Source organism: Xenopus laevis, chromosome 1S (genome assembly GCF_017654675.1).
Source record: "Xenopus laevis strain J_2021 chromosome 1S, Xenopus_laevis_v10.1, whole genome shotgun sequence".
Classification (NCBI taxonomy): Eukaryota; Metazoa; Chordata; class Amphibia; order Anura; family Pipidae; genus Xenopus; species Xenopus laevis.
In genome coordinates, this window is record NC_054372.1 from 87,165,235 (window position 1) to 87,180,042 (window position 14,808).

Here is a 14,808-nt window from a genome sequence, read left to right on the forward strand (position 1 = left end):
GAGAGAGAGAGAGAGAGAGAGAGAGAGAGAGAGAGAGAGAGAGAGAGAGAGAGAGAGAGAGAGAGAGAGTATATAGGGGAATTGAGAGAAAGATAGAGAGTGTCAACACGAGAGGGCACATACAACCAAATTGCCTGCCTTACTCATCCTGTCATGCTGTTTTTTCATCCTTGAAGTCCTCTCTCAGCAGCTCACCACATATATTTACATTAGGGATGCACCGAATCCACTATTTTGGGATTCGGCCCAACACTGAACCCTTTGTGAAAGATTAAACTGAATTCCTATCTGAATCCAAACCCTAATTTTCATATGTAAATTAGCGGAATGGGGGAGGGAAGAGGGAGCACAGCATGAGGTTAAAACATTTTTTTACTTCCTTGTCTGTGTGACAAAAAGTCATATGAGTTTTTGGATTTGTTTGGCCAGGCATCTGAAAAAGGCTGAAACTTGACTGAATCTTGAAACAATTGCTGGATTTGGTACATCCCTAATTTACAGGACAGTTCATCAAACACCCCTTATAACTGCTCCGCCAATAATAAAGCATAATTTCTCACCTTCAACATCTGGGAGGCAGAGATAACAGTCACATTTTCAAATTCAATACTATTTTAGTAATACAGAGTACACAGAAAAATGCGCTCTCCAATAATAAAGCTAATGTTGTACCAGCAATGTAGCTTTGGGTGGTCACTACTGAAGACAATTGTACAATTGGTTTCTTGCTGAGCAGTTAATCTCTTGTGTAACTAAGTGATTTTGCATGATACCATGTACCTAATGGATCATTGCAAATGGTTGTCTTTGTGAAAAAGGGGTTGTGGGATCACATGCACACATGTGTTGCAAGCAGGTGTTATTTATACATATTGATTAATGTAATTAAATATTTTTTTCCATGTAAGGTAAGCTTGAGGTATAGTACCCCCTTTAACAAAGAAACTAAACTAAAATGTTGTTAAATTGGTACTAAACCAGCCAACACAGATCTTGATAGCAGTAAACAAGCATTAAAAGGAAAGAACTGCAATTAGAAAGGACCCTGGCCCGTCTCTCTCACATTTCATAAGCAGGTCATTGTCCACTGGAATGCTAGCCCTGGAGGCTACTGCTCATGTTTTGTCCTGACTGAATTACTGTCAACATCTTTGGGACTGAGATAATTCTGATAAGCCACTGAAACATAAGAGTCAGGAGCAATAAAGGAAGTAACAACTATCAAAGACTTAAAAGCAAGGACTCAAGTAAGAACTCACACTCACTTAATAGTTGTAGGCCAGCAAAAATAACAATGAAGTGTTTTGTGCTATACACACAAACCAAACTGAAATACAGTTTGAGGTTCTGTGTTTCTGCGGTAAAAAATATTATCAGTGCTCATAATGGGAATGCTTAACTGACTATAGTTTAACCTAGCAGTGCCACCTACTCAGCAGGCAGCTTTATTGCATGCAATAAAATGACTAGCATCTCATCTGAAGATGCCTACTTGGAGACATATGGAAGAGCAGTTCTGAAAGCCACCTAAAAATAGTTGTTCCCTGAGCAATTAGAAAAGGCACCCAAAAGCCATTGAAGTGAAGAGTGCAATTAACTATCATAACATTGTACAACACAGGACGCAGCCCTGACTTCTATTTAGTTAAACATGCATCTCTAGCTACACTATTCACAAATTTGGATAATGAAAATCCATCAAAATACTAGCACTGTCTGGTTACAGTGGTGAATTAAACAGTTGTAAGTGATTTCATATTGTTTTCCACAAGGAAATAAAGTGTAAAAAGAAAATGAAAATAAAACAGGGTTTTCCTGAAGTTTGAGCACATGCTCTTACTGCTCCAACAACTCATATGTTTTCTAAAATAAAAGCTATACACTGTAAGCTCTTTGCTACAGAGAATCCTGTCTGTGAAGAAATGATTCAATTTAAATTTACATTGCCTCGGTCCGTTACTCTTTTAATTATTTTGGCTCTGTAAAGTGCTGTGTAATTTATGGCACTTTAGAAACCACCAGAATCTATATACGCACTAGCAGTATCACTACTAATGCAATGAAAACATGCTGATGCATTAGAAACATATATGTAAGTGCTGGCTAATGCAATTGAATGAGTCTTTTTCAACGGTAAAGAGTTACAACATTGCATACTACAAAAATTGTAGTATGCAAGGTTTTCCAACTTTCCCCAAATTACAGCTCCAGAAATCATTAGCTAGCAGATGGGGGAAGCAGCAGAGCAAAAGATGACCATTGATAAATTTCAGATATCCGGCACTAGAGAATATAGGTGAAAAAACATATGTCAGTGGATAATCAAATTAACTGCATTCCATCAATTGGGAGTCAATTCAGCCATATCCATCAGGTATATAGTATTCTGCCTGAATACACACAATTTACACTTTAAGATGAAAAAAGGCACCGGTATATCATTTATATTGTATCAAGCCTGCTAGCATCCCTGATTCTGTCCTAGGATATTACATACAGCCCTGTGCATAAATCAGTGGTTTTACTTGTCTGTGATAAATGACTCCACCATGGATTTTCCACAAAGTGAAATGTCACCCTTGAATTAATATTCTTTAAGTCCTCCCTAACCAAATGGACCTGTCTCAGATGTAAACCATCATTAAATGACCCGGGCTACAAATCTTGATTTCTATGACTGCTACAGCATCCACCCTACAAAGGCATGATCGCTCCCTGTTACGACTGATCCCTAAGCAAAATATTCTTGGACACGCTCTAAAAATATATGTTGAAAATAAATATTTGAACAGTAGCGGACAGAAATATCCCCAATGAATTGGCAGCAAGCAGCAGCAGACACAGGAATGATATACTAGAGGTGAAAGCATAAACCATGCGTATGGGTGTGTTTGTGCAGGGCAGGGCTGCAACTATCAAATGCCTTGGGTAAATACAGAGAAATACAGAGATCCCTGAGCACCCCCCCTTTTTTTTTTTAAAGGAAAGCAGCCATTGCATAAATAATGTTCACCCTATGAGCCAATATTGATCCTACAGTCAGACATATCTAGCTCAAAAAAAAGCAGTGCCTGCACATGTTTAAACTAGCAATAACGTAACAAAGGCTGGTGGGTGACTGGGAGTTGTAGTTCATGAGCATATGACTCTTTTATGAATATAGACGTATCTATCAGCTTCTTTCTATCGCTCGTTGCTGATGTTTCTATGCCTTTCCAGCCACTCATGATAAAAGTACCTAGGCAACCACTTACACACACACACACACACAAAAAGAACACACACACACACCAGGTAATTGCTGACGTCAGTAAGCGTGCCTCTGGGTTTCACTTGATTTAGCGCAACAGCAGGGAAATCCCTCTTTTCAGCTTCTCTTTCCCCCGTGACGTCGCTAGGGGGCAGCCTGAGAATAGAGATTGAAGCCTGAGCTCCGAGAGCCGGATGGGTTTCTTTTTGCCTGTAAAGAGGCAGGAAAAGCTGTCAAAGTAACTGACCTAATCGGAACACGCTAAAATGGTCATGAGAACTGCTTTTAAATACCTTCCGCTGAAACAAAAGAGAGGCGAGAGGCATTCGCATGCTCGGCTATTGCTGTGTTCCATGCTAACCTGAATAAGTACTGCGCCTTTCAGGCAGGGTTGTTGAGGGTGGTGGTACTGGTAAGCGGCATGCCCTCACTCACACTGGAATAAGAAACCCCAGCTATGATTAGATGAAGTGGAAAGTGCCACATTACAGACATCAAAGCAGAGAGACACTCACCTGCACCTTGGTCACTGCCCTCCGCTTTTTTTCCTTTCCTGTCCTTTTTCCCTTTGCCCTTTCTTCCCTTCCCTTCTTTTTCTTTCTTCTTCTCAGCCATGGTGACGGACTTTAAACTTCTCGAGTGAAACCTTTGCCAAATAAAATCCAGTTTTTTCCTTTTCTGCCTCTAGTTCTCCCCCACTGAAACGTGGTATTTCCTTATGCAGTTGTGGGAGCCGACTCGCCGCGTGACCCGAGGCTCTGGGGACTGACCCCAAACTCGTTATCCCTGGTGTGTCAGCAGCGCCTGGACTCACACTGTCATTAGCCTCCCCCTCTTCCCTCGGCCAGATCACTAGGACACGGCTAATTAGATCAGGCCACGAGAACAGACTACGGACAAGTAGCAGATAACAATCCAAAAGCAAATCCCATATTCCTTTTCTCTGAAATCTCAATTATACATAAAAATGATATATACGTGTTTTTTTTTAAAAAAAAAAAAAAAAAAGCTAAAGTCAAAAAAAAAGTTCCTATTGTGCCCTTGTATGTGGAATGGTTGCTTTTTCTGGGTCTTCTTACTTAGTTCCTCCAAGTTTTCTAGTTCTGTCAGTGGTGGGCTTCCTCCTCAGTACGCTCTCTCAGAGAGGAGGGAACTTTCTCCCATGCTGGGTTCCTGTCACTTTTGTAAGCTGCGGCACCCACCCACATAGGTATTTCTTTTACCACACCCTTTCTCTAGGTGGAGCAAAGGCACTCTATGCACTGCCAACTGAGAAATGCTTTGCAGCTCCCCAAGAGTCCCTAATCATTTACTTTAATAGACTGCACACAGCTTAACTGCTTTTTAACCTGGATGTATTGGAGCAGTATCATGGCAGGCAGATACTCCACATGGCATATGCTATTTATATGTATTGTAATGCTTTCTCTCTGATATTTTTTATATGGGAAGGATTTTATTTATTACATGAATGTGATACTCACCTTCAGAATACTTACTTCAAAGCTACCAATTTTGAGAGGCAGAACTGTATTCCTGGTGCGATTCACTATGAGTAGGGTTGCCACCTTTTTTAGAAAAAATACCAGCCTTTGTTTCTTTATATCTTTCTTCCCTATTAATAACATTGGCATCAAATAGCAACCACATGGCAGCCCAGCTATGGGGCACTTAGGAACAGTGGCATGACATAACAACAAAAAATCATTGGAGGTGCCCGGGCACACAGCAACGCTACCCACCCTCCCACCACCCATCTGCAGGCACATAACCACCTCGCTCCAGTGAATTGTGTTGAAATAGGTAAGAAGGCAATTGGGAATAGCAGATATTTAAGAGAACGTAGAACTATAGAGGAAGCAGAGCCTGCAGTCCAGCCCCCCTGCTAGAGTTCTGCATCGGGTCGGGTACCTGCAAAGTGGTCAGGTTTCGGCCAAAAAGTAACTTGGCCATGCGGGCAGTCCACAGGTAACCTGGCTTGGTACCCAACAAAGGTGTGGGCTTGATCCCTCTCACCCACCCTTTCTTCCAGTTTTTAATTTTTTTTGGAAGATTTGGCACATTGACGTCACTTCCAGGCAAATGTGGCATCACTTCCAATTGCTAGTGTCCCCCGGGTAGAAAGGTTAGTTGGCCATTTGTGGGTTGGGCAGCGGGAACATGCAGTTCAAATTTCAGGTTGCTGGTTCGGGTTGCGGGTACGAGTTGGGTATGGGTTTCAAAAAATGGACTCACACAGGACTCTACCCCCTCTGCAACCACGAGGTCTGCTTTCTCTATAGTTACACTACTGTTTAGGGAGCTAAGTTGCTGTTTACTTCCATAGTGCTTCTTAGGGCATAATGTTCTTTAAAAAATCACATTTTAGTCAGATTTTAGGGATGTACATTATAAAGGTTTCAGTCCTTAAGAACTGTCCTGAGGTCTTGTGGAGACTTACGTTTAAGGAATATTGTTAATGTATGTAAGGAAGATGTAAATTAGTGATGAGCCAAATTTTTCGCCATGTATGGTTTTAGGGTGAATTTCTGTCCTGAGGTCTTGTGGAGACTTACGTTTAAGGAATATTGTTAATGTATGTAAGGAAGATGTAAATTAGTGATGAGCCAAATTTTTCGCCACGTATGGTTTTAGGGTGAATTTCTGAGTTTCCTCGCCAGCTAAAAGTTTAGTGGAATGGCGCCAAAAATTCACCACACGGTCAATTTCACGCTCGACAAAAAAATGTCACACATGCATCAAAAATGTTGTGCGGTGGGGGTGTGGTCTGGATGGCAACCTAGCAGGACGTGCGCACTAGGTGCTCCGCACTACATTCATCCTGAACTTTACTTTAAAGTACACTGAAGGGCTGCAAGAGGCTCATCCTCTCTTCCCCAACGTTCCTTGGACTACGCTGCTGAGGATATGGGGAAAAGTACCCAGAGAGTGCGCTCAGAAGCCGCTACTAAGTTGGAACAATTTGCACGGCAGCAGGCCCAAGATGGCGGCGGGCCCTCGCAGAGTCCTACGCACCAACCCTCCATGGAACAGCCGACAGACGCAGGCGCGATAGAGTCTGACCTGCAGCCAGCGCCAACACCGTCTGACTTAATGACGGCTATTTTGCAATGCCAGACCACCCTGACTACCACCTTTACTTGCAAGACAGAAGAGCTGCGGGTGGACCTCTCCCTGATTAAGCAGGATCTACAAAATGTCCGTGAATGAACCAACAGAGCCGAAAGCAGAATCGGCGACCTAGAGGACCACACTGCCTCTTTGCCAGAGGATCTGAGGCTTCTACGCCGCCAATTCCAAGCCAACACAGACCGCCTTGATGATATGGAGAACAGGCTGCGTAGGTCTAACATTAGAGTGGTCGGGCTGCCGGAACGGAGCGAAGGGACATCTCCTGAGCAGTTTGCGGAGGCCTGGCTCAAAGATCTTCTAGGCCCAGCTATCTTCTCGGCGCAATTCGTGGTAGAGAGGGCGCACCGTGTCCCTACTAGGCCCAGTACACCTGGAGCGCCACCATGCCCTTTCCTGATCAAGCTACTGAACTACAGGGACCGGGACGCAGCCCTAAGAGAGGCTCGGAACAGGGAAGCCCTGCAATACTCGGGAGCCCGTATATCGCTATACCCTGACTTCTCCGCTGCAGTGCAGAAGAAAAGAGGCTCCTTTATCGAAGTCAAGAGAAAATTGAGAGATCGGGGCCTCAAATACGCGATGCTGTTCCCGGCCAAACTGAAAGTGGTGGAGGGCGACAGATCCCTGTTTTTTGAGCACCCAGCGGATGCCCATGACTGGCTGGAAGCCAGGCCCAGCAGGAGCCGCTCGCCTCGCGATCCGTGAGTACTCGTTTCACTATGACATGGATGTGTGTGCCTCGCTACCTACCATGTCTTTCTATACCCAGTTTCCACCCGGTTATACCTAGGGGCTCCCCCTCCTCTCACGATGGTGTTTTGCTGGACCTACTCTCATCACGCAGAGCCGCGACACAGTCGCTTGATACCGCTTTTTCTGCGACCAGTCATTTGTGTGATACTACCATTATTGGGAGCCCTACTGTGTATTACATCGGCTGCTGTTTTGCCGTAACCCTCTTATTACTCTTATCCTCTGCTGCATCCGCGGCATTGCGTAACTTTGATCGACCCTGGGCCTCTGCTCTGGATTTTTCTCCTGAGTTCAGGATGTGTCACTAATCCTGCTCGTCGGCCCTGTTTTTTGCTGAATGGCTTTCTGAGCGCGCCAGAGGCTTCCTGAGCTGACCCCCTAATTCACAGCCTCCTTTTTCCAGCACACGAGAAGCTTCAGCGGCCTGTCACTCTGTTTTACCCAGGCCCCTATGGAGCCCGTAATAGTGCGTGCACCTAGATGCTTTTTCTCTATTTACAACGCCCTTGTTTGACGACAGACTAGAGACTGGAACTGCCTTAACCACGTTCTGAGTTTGAAACTTCTTCTGTTATGGGATACAGGTATCCCCAAGTTGGGGAGGGGATGCGGGGAGGGGGGAAAATGTGGGTGATATGTATGTATTTTTTGTCCTTTCTTTTCTTTTCTTTTCTTTTTCTCTCTTCTGGGAGCAGGTAATGAGTACCATGCCTATGTCTTGTATATGCAACTGCTATGATGTGCATGCACCGGGGGGGCGAACTGCCCTGGGCCTGAAACCCATGGCTACATACCGCACATTACAGAAAGATACCACAGCTTCTGGGTGGCGGCTCCCGGGTTGCGACCCCCCACCGGTGCTGGTTTATTTTATACCGTAACTTATGTCAGTGAAATTCACAGTGTTGCCCTGGAATACCCGGGGGCTCAATAACAAGATTAAATGCTCTGTAGTAATGGGTCAACTACGGAAATCTGGAGCAGATCTAATCTTGCTTCAGGAAACGCATCTTATAGGTCAGCGAGTGCTAGCTCTGAAACGTAACTGGGTGGCGGCTGTATATCACTCGGAATATTCCACATACTCAAGAGGTGTGGCTGTTTTGGTTAGGAAGTCCCTCAATTTTGCTTTGGAGCGTGTGATCACTGATCGGATGGGCAGATATGTAATTGTTAAATGTAGACTGAATGGCCTGTTATACATTTTGGTGACTGTGTATATCCCCCCCCCCCAGCAGAGACTACTCTCCTTAACGACATTTTCCAAAAAGTGGCCACCCTTGGCCCTTATCCCACTATTTGGGGGGGTGATTTCAATATGGTACCTGACCCTAGCCTGGACAGGTTAAAGCCAAGTGTTCATGACTCCCAGGCGTTTGGAAATTGGCTCGATTCCACGCATTATATAGACGTTTGGAGATGGAAATATCCACACCTCCGACAATATACATGTTACTCAGTTGCTACATCTGCCCTATCCAGAATTGATCTCATTCTGACCACGTCAGATCTTCTAGCAATGGTTTCTAACATTCACTTTGGCACCCGGGTATGCTCAGACCATTCACCAGTGCTTATGACTATTGAGAAAGGTGGGGACACCCACGCCCAAGCCTGGAGACTCCCCACAAAGTGGATCTCCAACCCTAAAGTAAAGGATAGGTATACTGCCCAGTTAAAAAATTATTGGGAGATTAATGCGCACACAGCCTCTGACCAATCGGTTTGGGACGCCTGCAAGGCACATACCCGAGGCCTGTACACCTCATTAATCTCTGCAGCCAGGAGGGAGGTCGAGGCGGACCTGACTGTGGCTAAATCCAAGTTAGGAGAGGCAGAACAAGACCTGACCAATAACCCCAGTGAGACCGCTAAGCAGGCTATGGCAGCTGCACAGAGAGATGTAGACCTGATACACATAGACAAATACTCTCAAAAAGAATTATACCGTTCTGCGACATGGTTTAGCCAGGGAGACAAAAATGGGAAACTTCTCGCCATCCTGGCCAGGGATGATACCCCGGCTTAGCAATTGCAGGAGTCAGGGATGTCTCTGGGGCCCTTCTCACTGATAAGACTCAAGTCACCAAGAGATTTGGGGAATACTTTCAGGAAATTTATGCTGCCCTACCTCCTCTGCCTGGCCAACTGCTCACGGACTATCTGGGACAAATAGATTTCCCATCTATCCCCCTAGACATGAGATACTATTTAGATTCCGACATCACGGAGGATGAGATAGGGGAAGCCATAGCGGCCATGCTGACCGGCCGATGCCCAGGGCCCGACGGCCTACCGACTGAGTGGTACAAGGCACACACCCAAATACTAACCCCCCAGCTTCAGCCCATTTTGAACAACGTCTCTGAGGCATACCCACTCCCTGATACATGTTATATGGTGCATGTCACACTCATTCATAAAGAAGGCAAGCCCCCGGAGAATTGTGACTCTTACCGCCCCATCTCGCTCCTAAACTGTGATGTTAAGATCTTTGCTAAGGTGTTGGCCAATAGGCTTAAGAGAGTGGTGAGGGGGATAGTCCACCCAGACCAGACAGGTTTTATGCCAAACAATGTGTCACATGGGAAGATTAATGACTGCTATTTGTGCTAGAGCTAGCCAGAAATAGGTTCCAGCGCTTCCTTTAGGGGCATAATAGACTACTTATTCCACACAAAATGTACTATTAGTAGTATTCGCTAAAACTTTTTGTGCAATATAAATTAATTTAAAGTGAAGGAAGAAAGGAACCATTTGGAAGCAGTACATAATTTTCTTTGATCCATAAAAAATATGCATATATAGAGAGAGAGAGAGAGAGAGAGAGAGAGAGAGAGAGAGAGAGAGAGAGTATATAGGGGAATTGAGAGAAAGATAGAGAGTGTCAACACGAGAGGGCACATACAACCAAATTGCCTGTCTTACTCATCCTGTCATGCTGTTTTTTCATCCTTGAAGTCCTCTCTCAGCAGCTCACCACATATATTTACATTAGGGATGCACCGAATGCACTATTTTGGGATTCGGCCCAACACTGAATCCTTTGTGAAAGATTAAACTGAATTCCTAGCTGAATCCAAACCCTAATTTTCATATGTAAATCAGCGGAATGGGGGAGGGAAGAGGGAGCACAGCATGAGGTTAAAACATTTTTTTACTTCCTTGTCTGTGTGACAAAAAGTCATATGAGTTTTTGGATTTGTTTGGCCAGGCATCTGAAAAAGGCTGAAACTTGACTGAATCTTGAAACAATTGCTGGATTTGGTACATCCCTAATTTACAGGACAGTTCATCAAACACCCGTTATAACTGCTCCGCCAATAATAAAGCATAATTTCTCTCCTTCTACATCTGGGAGGCAGAGATAACAGTCACATTTTCAAATTCAATACTATTTTATTAATACAGAGTACACAGAAAAATGCGCTCTCCAATAATAAAGCTAATGTTGTACCAGCAATGTAGCTTTGGGTGGTCACTACTGAAGACATTGTACAATTGGTTTCTTGCTGAGCAGTTAATCTCTTGTGTAACTAAGTGATTTTGCATGATACCATGTACCTAATGGATCATTGCAAATGGTTGTCTTTGTGAAAAAGGGGTTGTGGGATCACATGCACACATGTGTTGCAAGCAGGTGTTATTTATACATATTGATTAATGTAATTAAATATTTTTTTCAATGTAAGGTAAGCTTGAGGTATAGTACCCCCTTTAACAAAGAAACTAAACTAAAATGTTGTTAAATTGGTACTAAACCAGCCAACAAAGATCTTGATATCAGTAAACAAGCATTAAAAGGAAAGAGCTGCAATTAGAAAGGACCCTGGCCCGTCTCTCTCACATTTCATAAGCAGGTCATTGTCCACTGGAATGCTAGCCCTGGAGGCTACTGCTCATGTTTTGTCTTGCCTGAATTACTGTCAACATCTTTGGGACTGAGATAATTCTGATAAGCCACTGAAACATAAGAGTCAGGAGCAATAAAGGAAGTAACAACTATCAAAGACTTAAAAGCAAGGACTCAAGTAAGAACTCACACCCACTTAATAGTTGTAGGCCAGCAAAAATAACAATGAAGTGTTTTGTGCTATACACACAAACCAAACTGAAATACAGTTTGAGGTTCTTTGTTTCTGCGGTAAAAAATATCATCAGTGCTCATAATGGGAATGCTTAACTGACTATAGTTTAACCTAGCAGTGCCACCTACTCAGCAGGCAGCTTTATTGCATGCAATAAAATGACTAGCATCTCATCTGAAGATGCCTACTTGGAGACAGATGGAAGAGCAGTTCTGAAAGCAACCTAAAAATAGTTGTTCCCCGAGCAATTAGAAAAGGCACCCAAAAGCCATTGAAGTGAAGAGTGCAATTAACTATCATAACATTGTACAACACAGGACGCAGCCCTGACTTCTATTTAGTTAAACATGCATCTCTAGCTACACTATTCACAAATTTGGATAATGAAAATCCATCAAAATACTAGCACTGTCTGGTTATGCAACAAACCTGTACCTGAGGGTAGTTTTATACTGGACAGTGGTGAATTAAACAGTTGTAAGTGATTTGATATTGTTTTCCACAAGGAAATAAAGTGTAAAAAGAAAATGAAAAGAAAACAGGGTTTTCCTGAAGTTTGAGCACATGCTCTTACTGCTCCAACAACTCATATATGTTTTCTAAAATAAAAGCTATACACTGTAAGCTCTTTGCTACAGAGAATCCTGTCTGTGAAGAAATGATTCAATTTAAATTTACATTGCCTCGGTCTGTTACTCTTTTAATTATTTTGGCTCTGTAAAGTGCTGTGTAATTTATGGCACTTTAGAAACCACCAGAATCTATATACGCACTAGCAGTATCACTACTAATGCAATGAAAACATGCTGATGCATTAGAAACATATATGTAAGTGCTGGCTAATGCAATTGAATGAGTCTTTTTCAACGGTAAAGAGCTACAACATTGCATACTACAAAAATTGTAGTATGCAAGGTTTTCCAACTTTCCCCAAATTACAGCTCCAGAAATCATTAGCTAGCAGATGGGGGAAGCAGCAGAGCAAAAGATGACCATTGATAAATTTCAGATATCCGGCACTAGAGAATATAGGTGAAAAAACATATGTCAGTGGATAATCAAATTAACTGCATTCCATCAATTGGGAGTCAATTCAGCCATATCCATCAGGTATATAGTATTCTGCCTGAATACACACAATTTACACTTTAAGATGAAAAAAGGCACCGGTATATCATTTATATTGTATCAAGCCTGCTAGCATCCCTGATTCTGTCCTAGGATATTACATACAGCCCTGTGCATAAATCAGTGGTTTTACTTGTCTGTGATAAATGACTCCACCATGGATTTTCCACAAAGTGAAATGTCACCCTTGAATTAATATTCTTTAAGTCCTCCCTAACCAAATGGACCTGTCTCAGATGTAAACCATCATTAAATGACCCGGGCTACAAATCTTGATTTCTATGACTGCTACAGCATCCACCCTACAAAGGCATGATCGCTCCCTGTTACGACTGATCCCTAAGCAAAATATTCTTGGACACGCTCTAAAAATATATGTTGAAAATAAATATTTGAACAGTAGCGGGCAGAAATATCCCCAATGAATTGGCAGCAAGCAGCAGCAGACACAGGAATGATAAACTAGAGGTGAAAGCATAAACCATGTGTATGGGTGTGTTTGTGCAGGGCAGGGCTGCAACTATCAAATGCCTTGGGTAAATACAGAGAAATACAGAGATCCCTGAGCCCCCCCCCCCTTTTTTTTTTTTAAAGGAAAGCAGCCATTGCATAAATAATGTTCACCCTATGAGCCAATATTGATCCTACAGTCAGACATATCTAGCACAAAAAAAGCAGTGCCTGCACATGTTTAAACTAGCAATAACGTAACAAAGGCTGGTGGGTGACTGGGAGTTGTAGTTCATGAGCATATGACTCTTTTATGAATATAGACGTATCTATCAGCTTCTTTCTATCGCTCGTTGCTGATGTTTCTATGCCTTTCCAGCCACTCATGATAAAAGTACCTAGGCAACCACTTACACACACACACACACACACACACACACACACACACAAAAAGAACACACACACACCAGGTAATTGCTGACGTCAGTAAGCGTGCCTCTGGGTTTCACTTGATTTAGCGCAACAGCAGGGAAATCCCTCTTTTCAGCTTCTCTTTCCCCCGTGACGTCGCTAGGGGGCAGCCTGAGAATAGAGATTGAAGCCTGAGCTCCGAGAGCCAGATGGGTTTCTTTTTGCCTGTAAAGAGGCAGGAAAAGCTGTCAAAGTAACTGACCTAATCGGAACACGCTGAAATGGTCATGAGAACTGCTTTTAAATACCTTCCGCTGAAACAAAAGAGAGGCGAGAGGCATTCGCATGCTCGGCTATTGCTGTGTTCCATGCTAACCTGAATAAGTACTGCGCCTTTCAGGCAGGGTTGTTGAGGGTGGTGGTACTGGTAAGCGGCATGCCCTCACTCACACTGGAATAAGAAACCCCAGCTATGATTAGATGAAGTGGAAAGTGCCACATTACAGACATCAAAGCAGAGAGACACTCACCTGCACCTTGGTCACTGCCCTCCGCTTTTTTTCCTTTCCTGTCCTTTTTCCCTTTGCCCTTTCTTCCCTTCCCTTCTTTTTCTTTCTTCTTCTCAGCCATGGTGACGGACTTTAAACTTCTCGAGTGAAACCTTTGCCAAATAAAATCCAGTTTTTTTCCTTTTCTGCCTCTAGTTCTCCCCCACTGAAACTTGGTATTTCCTTATGCAGTTGTGGGAGCCGACTCGCCGCGTGACCCGAGGCTCTGGGGACTGACCCCAAACTCGTTATCCCTGGTGTGTCAGCAGCGCCTGGACTCACACTGTCATTAGCCTCCCCCTCTTCCCTCGGCCAGATCACTAGGACACGGCTAATTAGATCAGGCCACGAGAACAGACTACAGACAAGTAGCAGATAACAATCCAAAAGCAAATCCCATATTCCTTTTCTCTGAAATCTGAATTATACATAAAAATGATATATACGTGTTGTTTTTTTTTTAAAAAAAAAACTAAAGTCAAAAAAAAAGTTCCTATTGTGCCCTTGTATGTGGAATGGTTGCTTTTTCTGGGTCTTCTTACTTAGTTCCTCCAAGTTTTCTAGTTCTGTCAGTGGTGGGCTTCCTCCTCAGTACGCTCTCTCAGAGAGGAGGGAACTTTCTCCCATGCTGGGTTCCTGTCAGTTTTGTAAGCTGCGGCACCCACCCACATAGGTATTTCTTTTACCACACCCTTTCTCTAGGTGGAGCAAAGGCACTCTATGCACTGCCAACTGAGAAATGCTTTGCAGCTCCCCAAGAGGTCGCTAATCATTTACTTTAATAGACTGCACACAGCTTAACTGCTTTTTAACCTGGATGTATTGGAGCAGTATCATGGCAGGCAGATACTCCACATGGCATATGCTATTTATATGTATTGTAATGCTTTCTCTCTGATTTTATATTTTTTATATGGGAAGGATTTTATTTATTACATGAATGTGATACTCACCTTCAGAATACTTACTTCAAAGCTACCAATTTTGAGAGGCAGAACTGTATTCCAGGTGCGATTCACTATGAGTAGGGTTGCCACCTTTTTTAGAA

At 43.3% G+C, this 14,808-nt stretch overlaps 1 protein-coding gene across 7 annotated transcripts in view; it reads right to left on the reverse strand.

The window, feature by feature from the left end:
- The window catches only part of LOC108706826 (pro-neuregulin-1, membrane-bound isoform-like), a 516,025-nt gene that overhangs the window by 92,138 nt on the left and 409,079 nt on the right, over nt 1–14,808 (reverse strand). Inside the window, exon 1 of one of the 7 annotated variants that reach the window (XM_041579863.1) lies at nt 3,766–4,497. The exons of the other annotated variants lie outside the window; for them this stretch is intronic. Coding sequence (XP_041435797.1) covers nt 3,766–3,865 — 100 coding nt within the window. The 5' untranslated portion in view covers nt 3,866–4,497. Of the gene's footprint in view, nt 1–3,765; nt 4,498–14,808 lie in introns of those variants that run through there. 7 annotated transcript variants of the gene reach the window in all.